Genomic DNA, 12,719 nt, shown 5'->3' on the forward strand with positions numbered 1-12,719 from the left:
AATGCCTTCCTATTACTGTATCAATATAACACTGACTGCAGTAATCACAAGCAGTCTAGTAGAATCATTTATCATAAAAAGAGTTTTTCATGTCCAGGCTATAACTGACCAACATGCATAATGGACTGCATTTGTTCAAATGTGATGTCTTTGATTATAGATCAGACAGTTCTGACAGTGCCGTGTCCCCTCGGGCGCTTGATCTAGCTCTTGGTTTCCATGGTCAGTGGTGGTAAGACCCACCTCTAGGCACTCATATCTTTGGTCTGCCTTTTCTCCCTAATTTGTCTTGTCATGAAGGTTTCAGCTTGCCTCTGAAGCTCCTGAGGAGAAGGCCTTTGAGAAGAAACGTTCTAGGGTTTCCTTCTTGAGAAATCAGGTGAAATCCCTTTTGAAGACAGACCAGTCCCAGAAGAAGATCCATTTCCTTTATCTCAACGTGGCTCCTGATCGGCACTTTAAGTAAGAACCTGGATGCAGACCCCTCCCATTCCTGCCCATGTCACCATGCAGTTTTTCCTCACCATGCTCATCCTCCTTTTTCTGCTTGTTGCCCATACACCTCTCCACCTCATAGTCTCTGGCCTTCTTCCCTTTTCCACCACCTCCTCTTCGCTCTCCAGCTCCTCTGTGCCACACTTTGCTTTCACAACCTCTTGTCTGAATTGTGCCCTTTACTCTTTCTCACACTGAGGAAAGCATTTATTTGTAGCCTCAGAAGCACATTTAATGCTGACCTTATCTAACCACAGTGCTAGACTCACGTGTTGAAATCTCGATATTAGGAAATCATGGTCTTCCAAAGCATCCTGATTTTAGACTGAGCTAAAATCTTCTCCCTGTGGTCTTCCACCTCTTTGTCTTTGCCCTTTTTTTTTTTTAATCTCTGAGACTAGAAATGCAAGCCTCTGATTCCACATTAGATCCCTTTTTCTCTCCTTGCATGGAACTCAGTGACTCACAAATGCTAAGTGAGTGACCTACCAGTGAGCCACACCCCAGCTCTAAGTTCCTCCTTCCCTCCCCCACTTCCTTCACAGGCTATGATAGTTGTAGGCATACTTTTTATCTGCTTTATTTGGGTTACTCTTCTTCTTCTTCTTCTTCTTCTTCTTCTTCTTCTTCTTCTTCTTCTTCTTCTTCTCCTTCTCCTTCTCCTTCTCCTTCTCCTTCTCCTTCTTCTTCTCCTTCTTCTTCTTCTTTTGGTTTTCCGAGACAGGGTTTCTCTGTGTATCCTTGGCTGTCCTGGACTCACTTTGTAGACCAGGCTGGCCTTGAACTCACAGAGATCCGCCTGCCTCTGTTTCCTGAGTGCTGGGATTAAAGGCGTGTGCCACCACTGCCTGGCTTTATTTGGGTTCTTATACTTCTACCTCCTTTCCAACTCCCCAACACTAAGAGAGAAAGAGGTTAAAAGGGAAAGGGGATGTGGGCCTCTTTTAGACTTAGTTCCTTGGGGAAATTCCAATTTTCATAGTCAGTATATCCAGCAGTCCAGCTAACCAGCAAACCAGCAAACAGCAAACACAGCAGCAGGATGAACTAGCAGCTGCCTTCTTCTTCCTTGGACTCTTTTTCTCAAAATGCTCTGGCATTTATACCCTGTCAGAGTCTTCAGAATTAAACTATCTGCAGCTGGCAAAGACCACACCCTTCCCTGAGCCTGCATGAGGCAATCATAGTTAACAACTGTTGACAAACTAAAAGCAGCCCCATATCCCAAATTGGGATTAAAACAAAAACATGTTTATACTACATAACTGAGTTTTTAAAGAACCCAAAACTTCCACTACAGATAGTCACTCTTAAGACACCCCCGCCTCCACCTCACACACACGTCAAATCTTTGAAATGTCCATGTATCTTAAAAATCAAAGAAGTATCACAATGGAAGGATTTTTAGCCTCAGCTTTTCATAAAATAATATTGCAGCTTATGTGTGATGGTGTCTTAAATTTTGAGATGTTCTATATCTGAAGATAAGAACTTGGAACAGGCTAACAGGCTTGATGCCTTTTTTTTGTCTTTTTATTTATCTTTGGCTTAAATTTCCTAATATTTGTTCCATCATTCTATTCTGAATACTACTCTGCTGTCTTTTCCCTCTTTCTACTTCTTCTGCCTACCTTCTTGCCTCCTTTTTCTCTTCTATCCTTCTCTGGTCTTCTCAGGATATGTGCAAAAGTTCTTTGGTTCTCACTGCCCAGAAGTGGCTTTTGTTGTTGTCTTTTCATTAAAAACAGGCCTTACAACCTGGTGGTGGTGCCACCAAACAAGGTGAATCCAGAACACTACATCTTTTCTCCCTTTGGGGTCCTGCATGTACATCCTGTGGAGGGCAGTGAAGCAATGACACTGGGTACTTGGCACCGCAACACTACCGTCTGGCACGAACTCCGGCACATTCCATTCTTTAAGAATTGCCTCTTACGAAAGGCTTTGACCTGGTAGGTAATGACGGGATTGGTCTTGGGTGGACATATGGATGAGAGAAATGTGAGGCCTATTGCCACTCGCCTCTCACTTGCAGCTGGAAGAAGAATGTGAGGGTGTACAGGCTGCATCGGATCCAGACCTTCCTGAAGAACCATCTGCTCTTGGCTGTTCCTCACTTTGGAGCTGGGATACTCCACATCAGCAGGTGAGGTATTACAAACACAACTGCCACGGATTTTTAAATGTTAAATACTGGGTACAGTGGTGCATGCATGTAGCCTCACCTCTCAGAAGGCTGGGGCAGGATGATTGAGAGTTTGAGATTGGCCTTGGTTGTATAACAGATCCTATCATGTTTTGGGTTGTTTGGGGGGTTTGGGTTTTATTTTTGGTTTTGATGTGTATACATGAATGTTGCAGTGCTAGATATTAAATCTAGTGCCTTCAACATACTAGGCAAGTGCTCTACCACTGAGCTACATCTTCAGCCTTCAAAACTTGTGTCAATGACCACAAAAAATTATCTGGACAAAAGGCAATACCATGTCCATTTATAAAATTTTAAGATAGGAAAAAGCGCAAAGGAAAAAAAACCCTCTAACTTTATTGTCTGTAATAACCACTAAGAACATTATATTTTATTTTTCTAGTCCTATAATACATATAAAATATGATCATATATTACATATTGCTATATAATCAGTATTCTGAATATATCTCCATGCAAATCACATGTTCTTCTATACCAATTTATCCTAAATATAACATAATTAAGTACCAAGCCTGTGAGTCAAACATGGGTGTTTGAATCTAAAAATTCTTTAATCTCTCCTCACTTCTCTCTCAAACACACCTACACTTTTCTGAAAGTTTGTTTTTCATATTTTTATCACTTCCTTGCCTTTCCTTCATGATCCTTTAGGTATATTCTGTGATAGGAGTTGAAAACTCAAATGCCCAGAGAGCCTAAATAGAAGATACTGCAAGAATACAGCGATTAGAGCCGGGTGGTGGTGACACACACCTTTAATCCCAGCACTCAGGAGGCAGAGGCAGGTGGATCGTGTGAGTTTGAGGCCAGCCTGGTCTACAAAGTGAGTCCAGGACAGGCAAAGCTACACAGAGAAACCTTGTCTTGAAAAACTAAAAAAAAAAAAAAAAAAAAAGAATACAGTGATTGGGTACAAGACATTAGGGATCATGGAGGCACTGCAGCATGAAGATTGCTTCCCAGTTCCAACTAACTTATATTTTGGAATATAGGTTCAATGTGATCAACTTACCTTCTTTTTAAGGATTTCCTGGAAATCTACATTTCATTAAAACACTTAACTTTTAAGATTAAATATAGTATTTTAGGTGTGTGTGTATCTGAAAGAGAGAGAGAGAGAGAGAGAGAGAGAGAGAGAGAGAGAGAGAGAGAGAGAGAGAGAGAGAGAGGGAGGGAGAACTTGGGAAGTCAGTTCTTTCCTTCCACCATGTGGGACTTGGGGACTGAAGTTAGGGTCATCAGGCTTAGTGGAAATGCTTTTACCTGCTGAGCCATCTTGCCATTTCAATAAAAATTTAATTTTTTTAAAATTTAAATTTAACATTTGAATACTATTTGGGGTCAAATTTTAGTTAGAGGACTGTGAGGGTCAACTCTTAGCAGTACACACAGGAACTTTTCAGTGTAAATTTGGTACATTGGTTCCCAGATTGGTTCCCTTCTTCTTTAGGCTGTTACCATCCTCCAGATTTGTCTAGTCATCACAATGGTTTTTGTTTTGTTTTGTTTTGTTTTGTTTTTGTTTTCTGGTTTTTGTTGTTGTTGTTGTTTTTGCTTTTTGAGACAGAGTCACATATACCCAAGACTGGCCTCTAATTTTCTACCTAGGCCAAGGCCAGCTTTGAACTTCTTGCCTCATCCTCCCAACAGCTCCCCCCCTGCCTCCCCCTCAGGTGTGTGCCCCATGCCTGGTGATGGTGTAAATCTTGGATGGATTGGTAGGTCTGAATCTAGACCCAGAAAACTAGCAAGGGAGTTTACTCTTTGAGCCTCAAGTTAATGGCCTGCAAAGTCTTGTGCTAATAACTAAATGAGATAAGGATATAAAGTATCCTATCAAACGCCTTTCAGCAGATCCAGAATAGATACTGTCCCTCCTTATCTTAGGCACCCTGCCTACTTATTGGGGGTTGTTCATGTGCCAAGGGATCTCAAGAGCTATGGGATGGAATTCTGAGGAAACAGGTAAAGTGGAGAACAGGAGCAGCTTCCTCAGAGTCAGTCGACTCTAGAGAAGCTATGGTTTAATCACCCTTGATCCTAAAATGCTCCTGTCAGCCTTGAGTTTTTAGGACCTTTGGTTTTCCTTATTCCCAGGAAGAAGCCTCTTGTCTTTTCGCAGCTTAGGACTCATCTGAGCCTCTTTTGGAAGAAAGGTCCCTAGGTGTAAGCATCTGTACATTCCACGAGGCTTTTCCAAATAATTCCCCACCTGGCAACTTTCTGGTCTTAGGAAGCTGTCCTTGGTCACTGGAATATTGAGCATTTGCTTGGTGTGCATTGAACTAGGTTGGGAAGAATTGAAAGGCATTGAAAGAGGGACGGCTGGGACACCAGCTCTAACCAGCTCATTTCTTGATTCTAGGCTTCTTCAGGAGTTTCGTACTGTGTCCTGGCTACCCAAGGAGCCAGATACGTGCTATGAGCTGCTGGACTTTCAGAAGATCATAGCCAAAGAGCACCAGAAGGCTCTGCAGTTCCTCTGTCGCTTTCTGAATCTCTGCACATCCATTCTTCAACTGGTAAGAGGCTCCACTTCATTGTGAGCCTTTTCTCCAACCAGAGTTTCAGCCTTCTCTTGGCTAACACTTCTGGGGCCCTTCTGTCACCTGCTGTTGGATTAGATAAGTTTTTTTTTTCTGCTTAGCAACAACAATTTCTAAGATAGATGGATCAATAACAAGTGAGCTAAAACTGGGACTTTGACTTTCTCTAAGGATTGTTCCTGGCCTAGGACCAGGAAGGTGAAGGACTGTAACAGTGTCTGTTACATGAAGGAATTAGAGCATTAAGGAAATTAAGAACTGGGATCCTATTACATCTGGAATTATCTTTGACTCCATGGTGGCAGGCCTCCGTGGCTAGCAGATGCAGACAATGATGGAATCTTTCCTGATTATGATTACTTTGTATCTGAGGTCCATGTCTCTGTCTAGTGCTCTGGAATGTCTTGCCGGGTTCTTGCCATCTGTTGTTATGTTTTTGGTGTTTAAACCAGGTGCCATTGTGGCAATATTAGGAGACCGGAACCTCTGGAAGGTGATAAGGCCATGAAGGCTCTGCTGGTCTCCTTCCCCTTCTAAGCCCTTCTGCCTCCCCCTCAACCTAGTTGCTCTCTCATTTGGAGGATGTGGAAAGAAGCCTGTTTCTGGCCTCCACAACTGTGAGGAGTTACTTTCTCTTCTCTATAAATTACCTAGCTCCAAGCAATATGTTAAAGCAGAGCAGCTGGACCAAGACCACCCACTGTGATTGACATCTGGAGTGGAAGGCGGTTTTGTGGGCTGCGCCTTTAGTCAGAGGGACCCAAGGCTGCTTCCAGATAGCGTCAGAAGGCCGGGTGTGGTGGCGCACGCCTTTAATCCCAGCACTCGGGAGGCAGAGGCAGGCGGATCGCTGTGAGTTCGAGGCCAGCCTGGTGTACAAAGTGAGTCCAGGATGGCCAAGGCTACACAGAGAAACCCTGTCTCGAAAAACGAAAAAACAAAACAAAACAAAAAACCAGATAGCGTCAGAGTTAAATTATGGCATATACACCTGGAGATTGCCGAAGAAGTGTTTGTATATAAGAGAAAATTCCTATATGTCTGCTGTCAGAGAGTTGTGGGTGTCACTGGTGTGTGTAAGAGTAAGTTTTTCCTACTCTCACCATCTTATTCATTGTAAATGTAAATTCTATTTGAATTGTATGACAACAGAAGTTTGTAATTTACTTTTTCACTGTTTTAATTGTGGCTTTTGGTAAACAGAAATACTTAATTTTCTTTTTCAAAATTTTTATCTGTATGAGATTTTTGCTTGCATTTCTGTCTGTGCACAACATTTGTGCCTGGTGCCAACAGAGGCCAGAAGTGGACATAGGATTCCCAGGAATTGGAGTTTCAGTTGGTTGGGAGTCATCATGTAGGTACCATGAATTGAACCTGGGTTCTCTGGAAGAATAGCCATCTCCTTTCTGCTGAGCCTTACCTCTAGCCCCTGATTTTAACTTTATTAAAGTTTTCTCAGTGCTATCAAGTCCTGGTTTAAAATTTCTCCACTTCCTCCAAGTCACACAAATATTCTCTTCTGTTTTCCTATAGTAATTTTATTCATATTTAGATTTTGGTGTATAGTCTGTTTCAAGATTTTATATATGAGGTAAGAGTCAAAATAATTTTATTTTGAATTAGATGCTTCTTTATTTAATACTACTGACTTTTCTTTTGGTGTATTTGTATAAGGGTATGCATTTATAATGGAACTATTCTATACCAAATATTATGTCAAGCAAGGAAAAGCACTGTTTCTCAGCAGGCTCCATTACTCCAGGCCTAATGGTTAGAGTCCAAATCCTGCAACCATTGCTGGCTTTAGTCATACCATATCTACTCTGCTTTGTAACACTTTCTATGCCCCTACACTCACTTTTTCTCATTGGGTTCCAATCTAGGGTTTGCTTATGCCCTTGCTTGCCTGCTTGTTCTGAGGCACAGTCTCATCATAACTCAGGCTGACCTTTCACTCCTGATTTTCTTGCCTATCTTGAAAATGTTGGGATTACAGGTATGTGCCACCAAGGTCAGCTGCCTTATCCTGGGGCCTCTTCATAGGTAGGCCTGGCCTATCACATTAGCACATGTGCCCTGTGAACGTACGTCCTCTATTTTGTGTTTTCTCAAGGCATTTAAAGGTGTATGGGATCAGTCTCTACTAAAAAGGAGACTTCCACATAGACACCTAAGTTCTAGGTTTCAGATACCAAGGCCTCATTGTCTGCAGGGACCAGTGAGTAGCTGCTTTACTTCGTCTTCTGTCTCCACTAAGTTTCCCTTTTCTGCCCTGGAAGATTCATGAAGACACATACCAAATGCAACAGGGACTCCAGGAGCGACTGCAAAACTGGAACCGCATCAGGAAAGGCCAGGGCTCCATATATCTTCAGAGGGTGCTGTGCAAGCATCTGGAGAAGAAGCTGAAGCAAGCGGAAACATGGCTGATCAAGCTGGGAAAGTTTGCACGCTTGATTGACTACATGATTTGTCAGAATCTCATTTCCATCTTAGAAGATGAGATAACTTCCTTCGTAGCCAACACTTTTCAAGTGAGGTGGTGGGTGAGGTGGGAAGGCCATCAGGGAGCAGACTGCGGGGGGCGGGGGTGGGGGAGGCGCACTTTCATCTGGCCCTTCAACCTCTCCGCTGGTCCTTCTTTTGCAGGCTCCAAGGGAAAACCCCTTTCTCTTATCACAGCTGGCCTTTGATGACAATGGCCATTTGTCTCCTATACCCTCTGTGGAAGCTATAATCCAGAGTCTCACTAAGAACCTGCAGTCTATCAAGACCTCTGCCTTAAAGGTTTCTGGATTGGGCCAGGGGTGGGCTCTGAAAATTCCTAGTCCTATCCTTTATGGACCTGAAGTTCTCAGCCTGCTTAGCATCTCATTGTTTCTCTATTTCTGTCCCTTCTCTGTCTCCTGGCATGAAGGTAGTGCAATCTACAGACCTGAGGACCTCCAGAGAACCCCTGTATTCTGAAGGTACTTAAAGGGCCTGAGACAGGGGACAGGAAGTCTGAAGGAAGGGAGGGACACAGGTAGAGTGAAATGGCATGGGAAGTGGACAGGAGGCTCAGCCAGTACAGGTCAGACCTTGGATATAATGGGGCAGCTCGAACTTGGCAACTGTACATGGCTGGTAGGAAGTAGGAGCGTCTGGAGGGAGTTATGCTTACTAATCCATGTGCTTACATTCATGTGCTTGCTAATTCACATGCTTTTGTACATGTGCTTGCCAATCTATGTGCTTATGTACATGTGTGTGGCTACAGTAGCTGTCCCCTGGTTTGCTTTAAATTCCAAGTTTTCTCCAGTGTCACACACTTTCTGTGCTGTTGAATTTGATTGCTGAATCAATGTGTGCTTGTGTGATGAGCTCTGCTTGCTCAATATCTGCTTTAGCTCATGTGGTGCTGCTATTTGTGATAGGACAAGTCATCAAGGTTTTGAAATATTAATCCTCAACTTTTAAAAATGAATTAAAATTATTTATTATTTTGTATGCATTGGTGTTTCACCTGCACATATGAGAGTGCTGCATCGCCTGAAGCTGGAGTTTATACTAACAGTTGTGAGCTGTCATGTGGGTGCTTGGAGTAGAACTCGCATCCTCTGGAAGAATAGCCAATGCTATTAACTGTCAAGCCACCTGTCCCGCCCTAATCCTCAATTTTGTTAACCATCAGAAAGAAAATTCATCTTGATAATTGTCTTTCTTCATGGTACGAGTGCTGCCATAAAAAAGTCATTAAAAGCATTATGTATCTTTTAATTTTCCACTCAACTGGTATGTCTTCATGAAGAAGAATTAAGGATGAAGTTCATTTTAGGGGATCATTGACAAGAAGGAAAAGGTCCTGGAAAAGGAATTTGTATTTTATATAGATAAACATGTAGATGACACTTGTTGGGCACATACTTTCAAAAAATAAGTTTAGATTAAGTGACAAAAAGTATTGGCATTTTACATAGTCATAAATGCTGGTACCTTGGCCCACTCACTGGTACCTTGGGACTTGTGCCTTTTCCCTAGTTGTTAAAAATATTGCCCATATGTGAACTTCTAATTGCTTTGTCATTTTTATATGAGGATTTGTGGTAATTTCAAAATGGTTTTTATTACCATCATCTCAGAATCCCTTCTGGAGTTAACATTGTTATTATTTCTATATGGAACAGGCTGTACGGTATTGCAGACAAGGGCCAAAGCAAGAAAAGGCTAGATGATTGTTGCAGTAATATTCTCTCCGGCTGCTCTCTGGCTCAGGAGCTTCTAGGTTCTTGGCATGTTATCAAAAGAATTGAAAGAGCACACACAAATAGCAAGGCGGCAAGATGGTGTAGTTAAAGAGACAGTGCAGGACACACTGCAAGGAAGCGGCAGGCCACCTGGGCTAGAGTGCCAAGTGTGTGTGGCTCCCTTTTGTGTGGTCTGAGAAGAGAAAAAGGAGTTAGTTGCTAAGTGGTGTGTTGTGGCTGATTCTTTGTTCTAATCAACAGGCTTAGATTATGTAAAACTAACTTGGCTATTATCCTTTTCCATGATGAATCTGATTTTAGTCATAAACATGTCCAGTTGTGCATAGGCGTAAATGGTAAATGGACTGTGATTCACATTACTGTGACTAAATCCAAAACTGGTTTATGCAGGCTTGGCTCCCTGCCTCTGGTTCCTGGATATATTCATGTTTGGATGGAAACTAACCACAAAGGGGGAGCTGACACAAGGTTGCTACTAACCAATTCCATTGTTGGGAGTCTACATATCAACCACACCATGGTGCCGGTGGGGATCCCAAGCGGTTAGCAGTGGAGTGTGTGCACAGTTTAAGCCAAGCAGAGTTCGCATTTCTAAGCTATCTCTGTGCTTGCCTGCTTCTGCAATGGCAGTGGTAGGCGATGGTTTGGCTGAGCGGTAAAGTGATGGTAGATGTGGGTTGAATCAGTTGTATTTTTGGTTTAGTTTGAGTGTAGACCTCATGTGTCAGTGTAGAGGTTTGAAGGAAAATGGCTCCTATGGGCTTATATGCTTAAGTACGCTCCTCTGTTGGTAGAACTATTTGGGAAGGAATGGGAGGCATGGTGTTTTTTTTTTTTTAACCAAAATCTCAATTACTCTATTTCACCAATAAAGACTCAAGAGTCAGATGCTGGGGTAAAAGCCTGCTAGCTCAGAGAGGCAAAGAAAGCACCCAGCTGACCTTCCTACTCCACTGATGTCCCAGAAGGAATCCTCAACCTCCTTCAAACGTCCCGTCTACTACCTGTGCATCTTTCTATTCGTCCTCCTGACTTCCTTTTCCTCTCTATTTTTTTCTTAATAACCCTGTCTTCACTTCCTGTCAAATGGTTGCTTGCTCTGCCTCTTGACCAATGGATGACTTTATTTAATCCTGCTTACAATATTGAAGCAGAATGCTCTTGGATTAAAGGTGTGTACTACGGCTGAGCCACACCACAACTAAAAACAGGGTTTTCCAGCAAATAATGCAATCTTAGGGTTCACAGTGTGATCAAATATCCTGCCACCATGTGATCTGGTTGAAGGAGTGTCATGGGGGCAGGTTTTGAGGTTTCAGAAGTCTCCTACCCTTCCCAGTGTGCTCTCTGCCTCCTGCTTGTGGTTTTGAGGTGTCAGCCATCAGTTGTTTCTGCTGAAATGCCTTTTTATCAAAAATACTGACACTGGCAATTAACCACCCCCTAAAATGTTACGGGGAGGAACCAGGTCTAAGGATAATTCCTAGAGGTGAGTATTGGGAGCTGGCATATTCAATCAACACTTATCTGTTCCTCCCTCTTCCTCTGTTCTCTAGAGGCTAGAACGCTCCTAAGAGTACTTGCCAGTCCCCTTGCAGCTAAACAGCATATATGATGTAGGATCTGCCAATTAAACTCATCTGAGCTTTCAGTTCAGAATTAATTGGAGAAAAGGCAGGTTATATCCTATCCACTCTGCAGATTTGGTAACAACACCCCAACTCTAGATAGCTTATAGTATTTTTGCTTTTCAGATTTCCTAATTACTCTGAAACCTACCTAATAAGTTGTAGTAATTTCCCTTTTTTGCTTACACTAGGCAAATTCTATTCTCAGCATGTGAGTTCTGTCTAATCCACTCCTCCCTTGGATCTGCTGTACTGTGTTAGTTAATGTTGAAGATGTCTGTATAGACTCACTATAAACAGGGAATAGGAGCACGGTGTGTGATGAATGTTTGCGTTCACAGTAGAGAAAGGAGAGTCTCACGGACTATTATATCATGTCCTCCACTAGACGATAAAGACCAGGACTCAGATGCCGAATTCCTGATGCCCTATGTCCATGGAAAGCCCAGCGATGCTGTTCGCCTCTTCTGTGGCCCAAATGTAGGATTTGTGTGGCCTTGGAAGTCTCATGCAATTACTGATGTCCTGGAAGTCCGTGGGCACCGGCTACGGGGTCAGTATTTGCACCCCAATTATAGTCATGTGCAACAGGACTTGGACAACAATGCCAGAATCCAGCAGGCACTGGCTGTACAGAAGGCACTCCTGGAGGTGAGAGCAGAGGCTCAGGGATGTTCTGCTGGCTGGCAGCTCCCGTTGTAGCTGCGGCCTCTGCTACGTCTTGTTTGCCCCTAGGACATGCTGCAGGAGGTACAGGAATTCTGCAAAGATCAAGAATGGGTAGAAACCGTATATAAGTTCCTGAAAGCCTGGGGTCCTCAGAAGCTAGAGGACCTGAGAGGCTCACCCATCAAGGACTATATAGCGCTGGTAAGCCAGCTGAAAGATTGGCAGGAGCGTGTGTCCAATATGCCTGTCCAGTTGCTGACAAAAGGCAAGTTGCTGCTCCTGAGTGGCCGTGAGGTTCAAGCAGAGCTGGGTAAGTGCCTCTTGTCTCCCCTATGCCTTCCTTCCATCTACACACACAGATTATTTGGGGACTAGAATATCCTCCAAGGACATTTGTTTCAGGCAGCTCTTTGGGCCTGTGGAGCTTCCCAAAGCTCTAGCTCCCAAACCCTTTCTCTTTGCCATCAAAGATATGGTCTGAGAGGACAGCCTCTATTTGGCTTTATTCATTCCCTGTATTCATTAGGAATCACATTCCAGTTGATGAAACATTTCTATTAGCCAGGCGTGGTGGCACATGCCTTAATCCCAGCACTCAGGAGGCAAAGGCAGGTGGATCTCTGAGTTTGAGACCAGCCTGGTCTACAAAGTGAGTCCAGAACAGCCAGGGTTCTGTTACACAGAGGAAACCCTGTCTGGAAAAACCAGGAAAAAAGAAGAGGAAGAGGAGGAGGAAGAGGAGGAGAAGGAAAAAGCAAAAGAAAGAAAATTTTTATTCTTTTTTTTTTTTTTTTTTTTGGTTTTTTGAGACAGGGTTTCTCTGTGTAGCCTTGGCTGTCCTGGACTCGTTCTGTAGACCAGGCTGGCCTCGAACTCACAGCAATCGCCTGCCTCTGCCTCCCGAGTGCTGGGATTAAAG

At 43.2% G+C, this 12,719-nt stretch overlaps 1 protein-coding gene across 1 annotated transcript in view; it reads left to right on the plus strand.

Annotated features, from left to right (window-relative positions):
- DNHD1 (dynein heavy chain domain 1) overlaps nt 1-12,719 on the plus strand; it is a 64,578-nt gene that overhangs the window by 4,286 nt on the left and 47,573 nt on the right. Inside the window, exons 3-11 of the mRNA XM_084802113.1 lie at nt 301-462; nt 2,244-2,447; nt 2,531-2,641; nt 5,073-5,229; nt 7,536-7,790; nt 7,906-8,043; nt 8,174-8,225; nt 11,520-11,782; nt 11,867-12,110. Coding sequence (XP_084658239.1) covers nt 301-462; nt 2,244-2,447; nt 2,531-2,641; nt 5,073-5,229; nt 7,536-7,790; nt 7,906-8,043; nt 8,174-8,225; nt 11,520-11,782; nt 11,867-12,110 — 1,586 coding nt within the window. The remainder of the gene's footprint in view (nt 1-300; nt 463-2,243; nt 2,448-2,530; nt 2,642-5,072; nt 5,230-7,535; nt 7,791-7,905; nt 8,044-8,173; nt 8,226-11,519; nt 11,783-11,866; nt 12,111-12,719) is intronic.

This window comes from Acomys minous (assembly GCF_964271855.1).
Source record: "Acomys minous genome assembly, chromosome: 2".
Classification (NCBI taxonomy): domain Eukaryota; kingdom Metazoa; phylum Chordata; class Mammalia; order Rodentia; family Muridae; genus Acomys; species Acomys minous.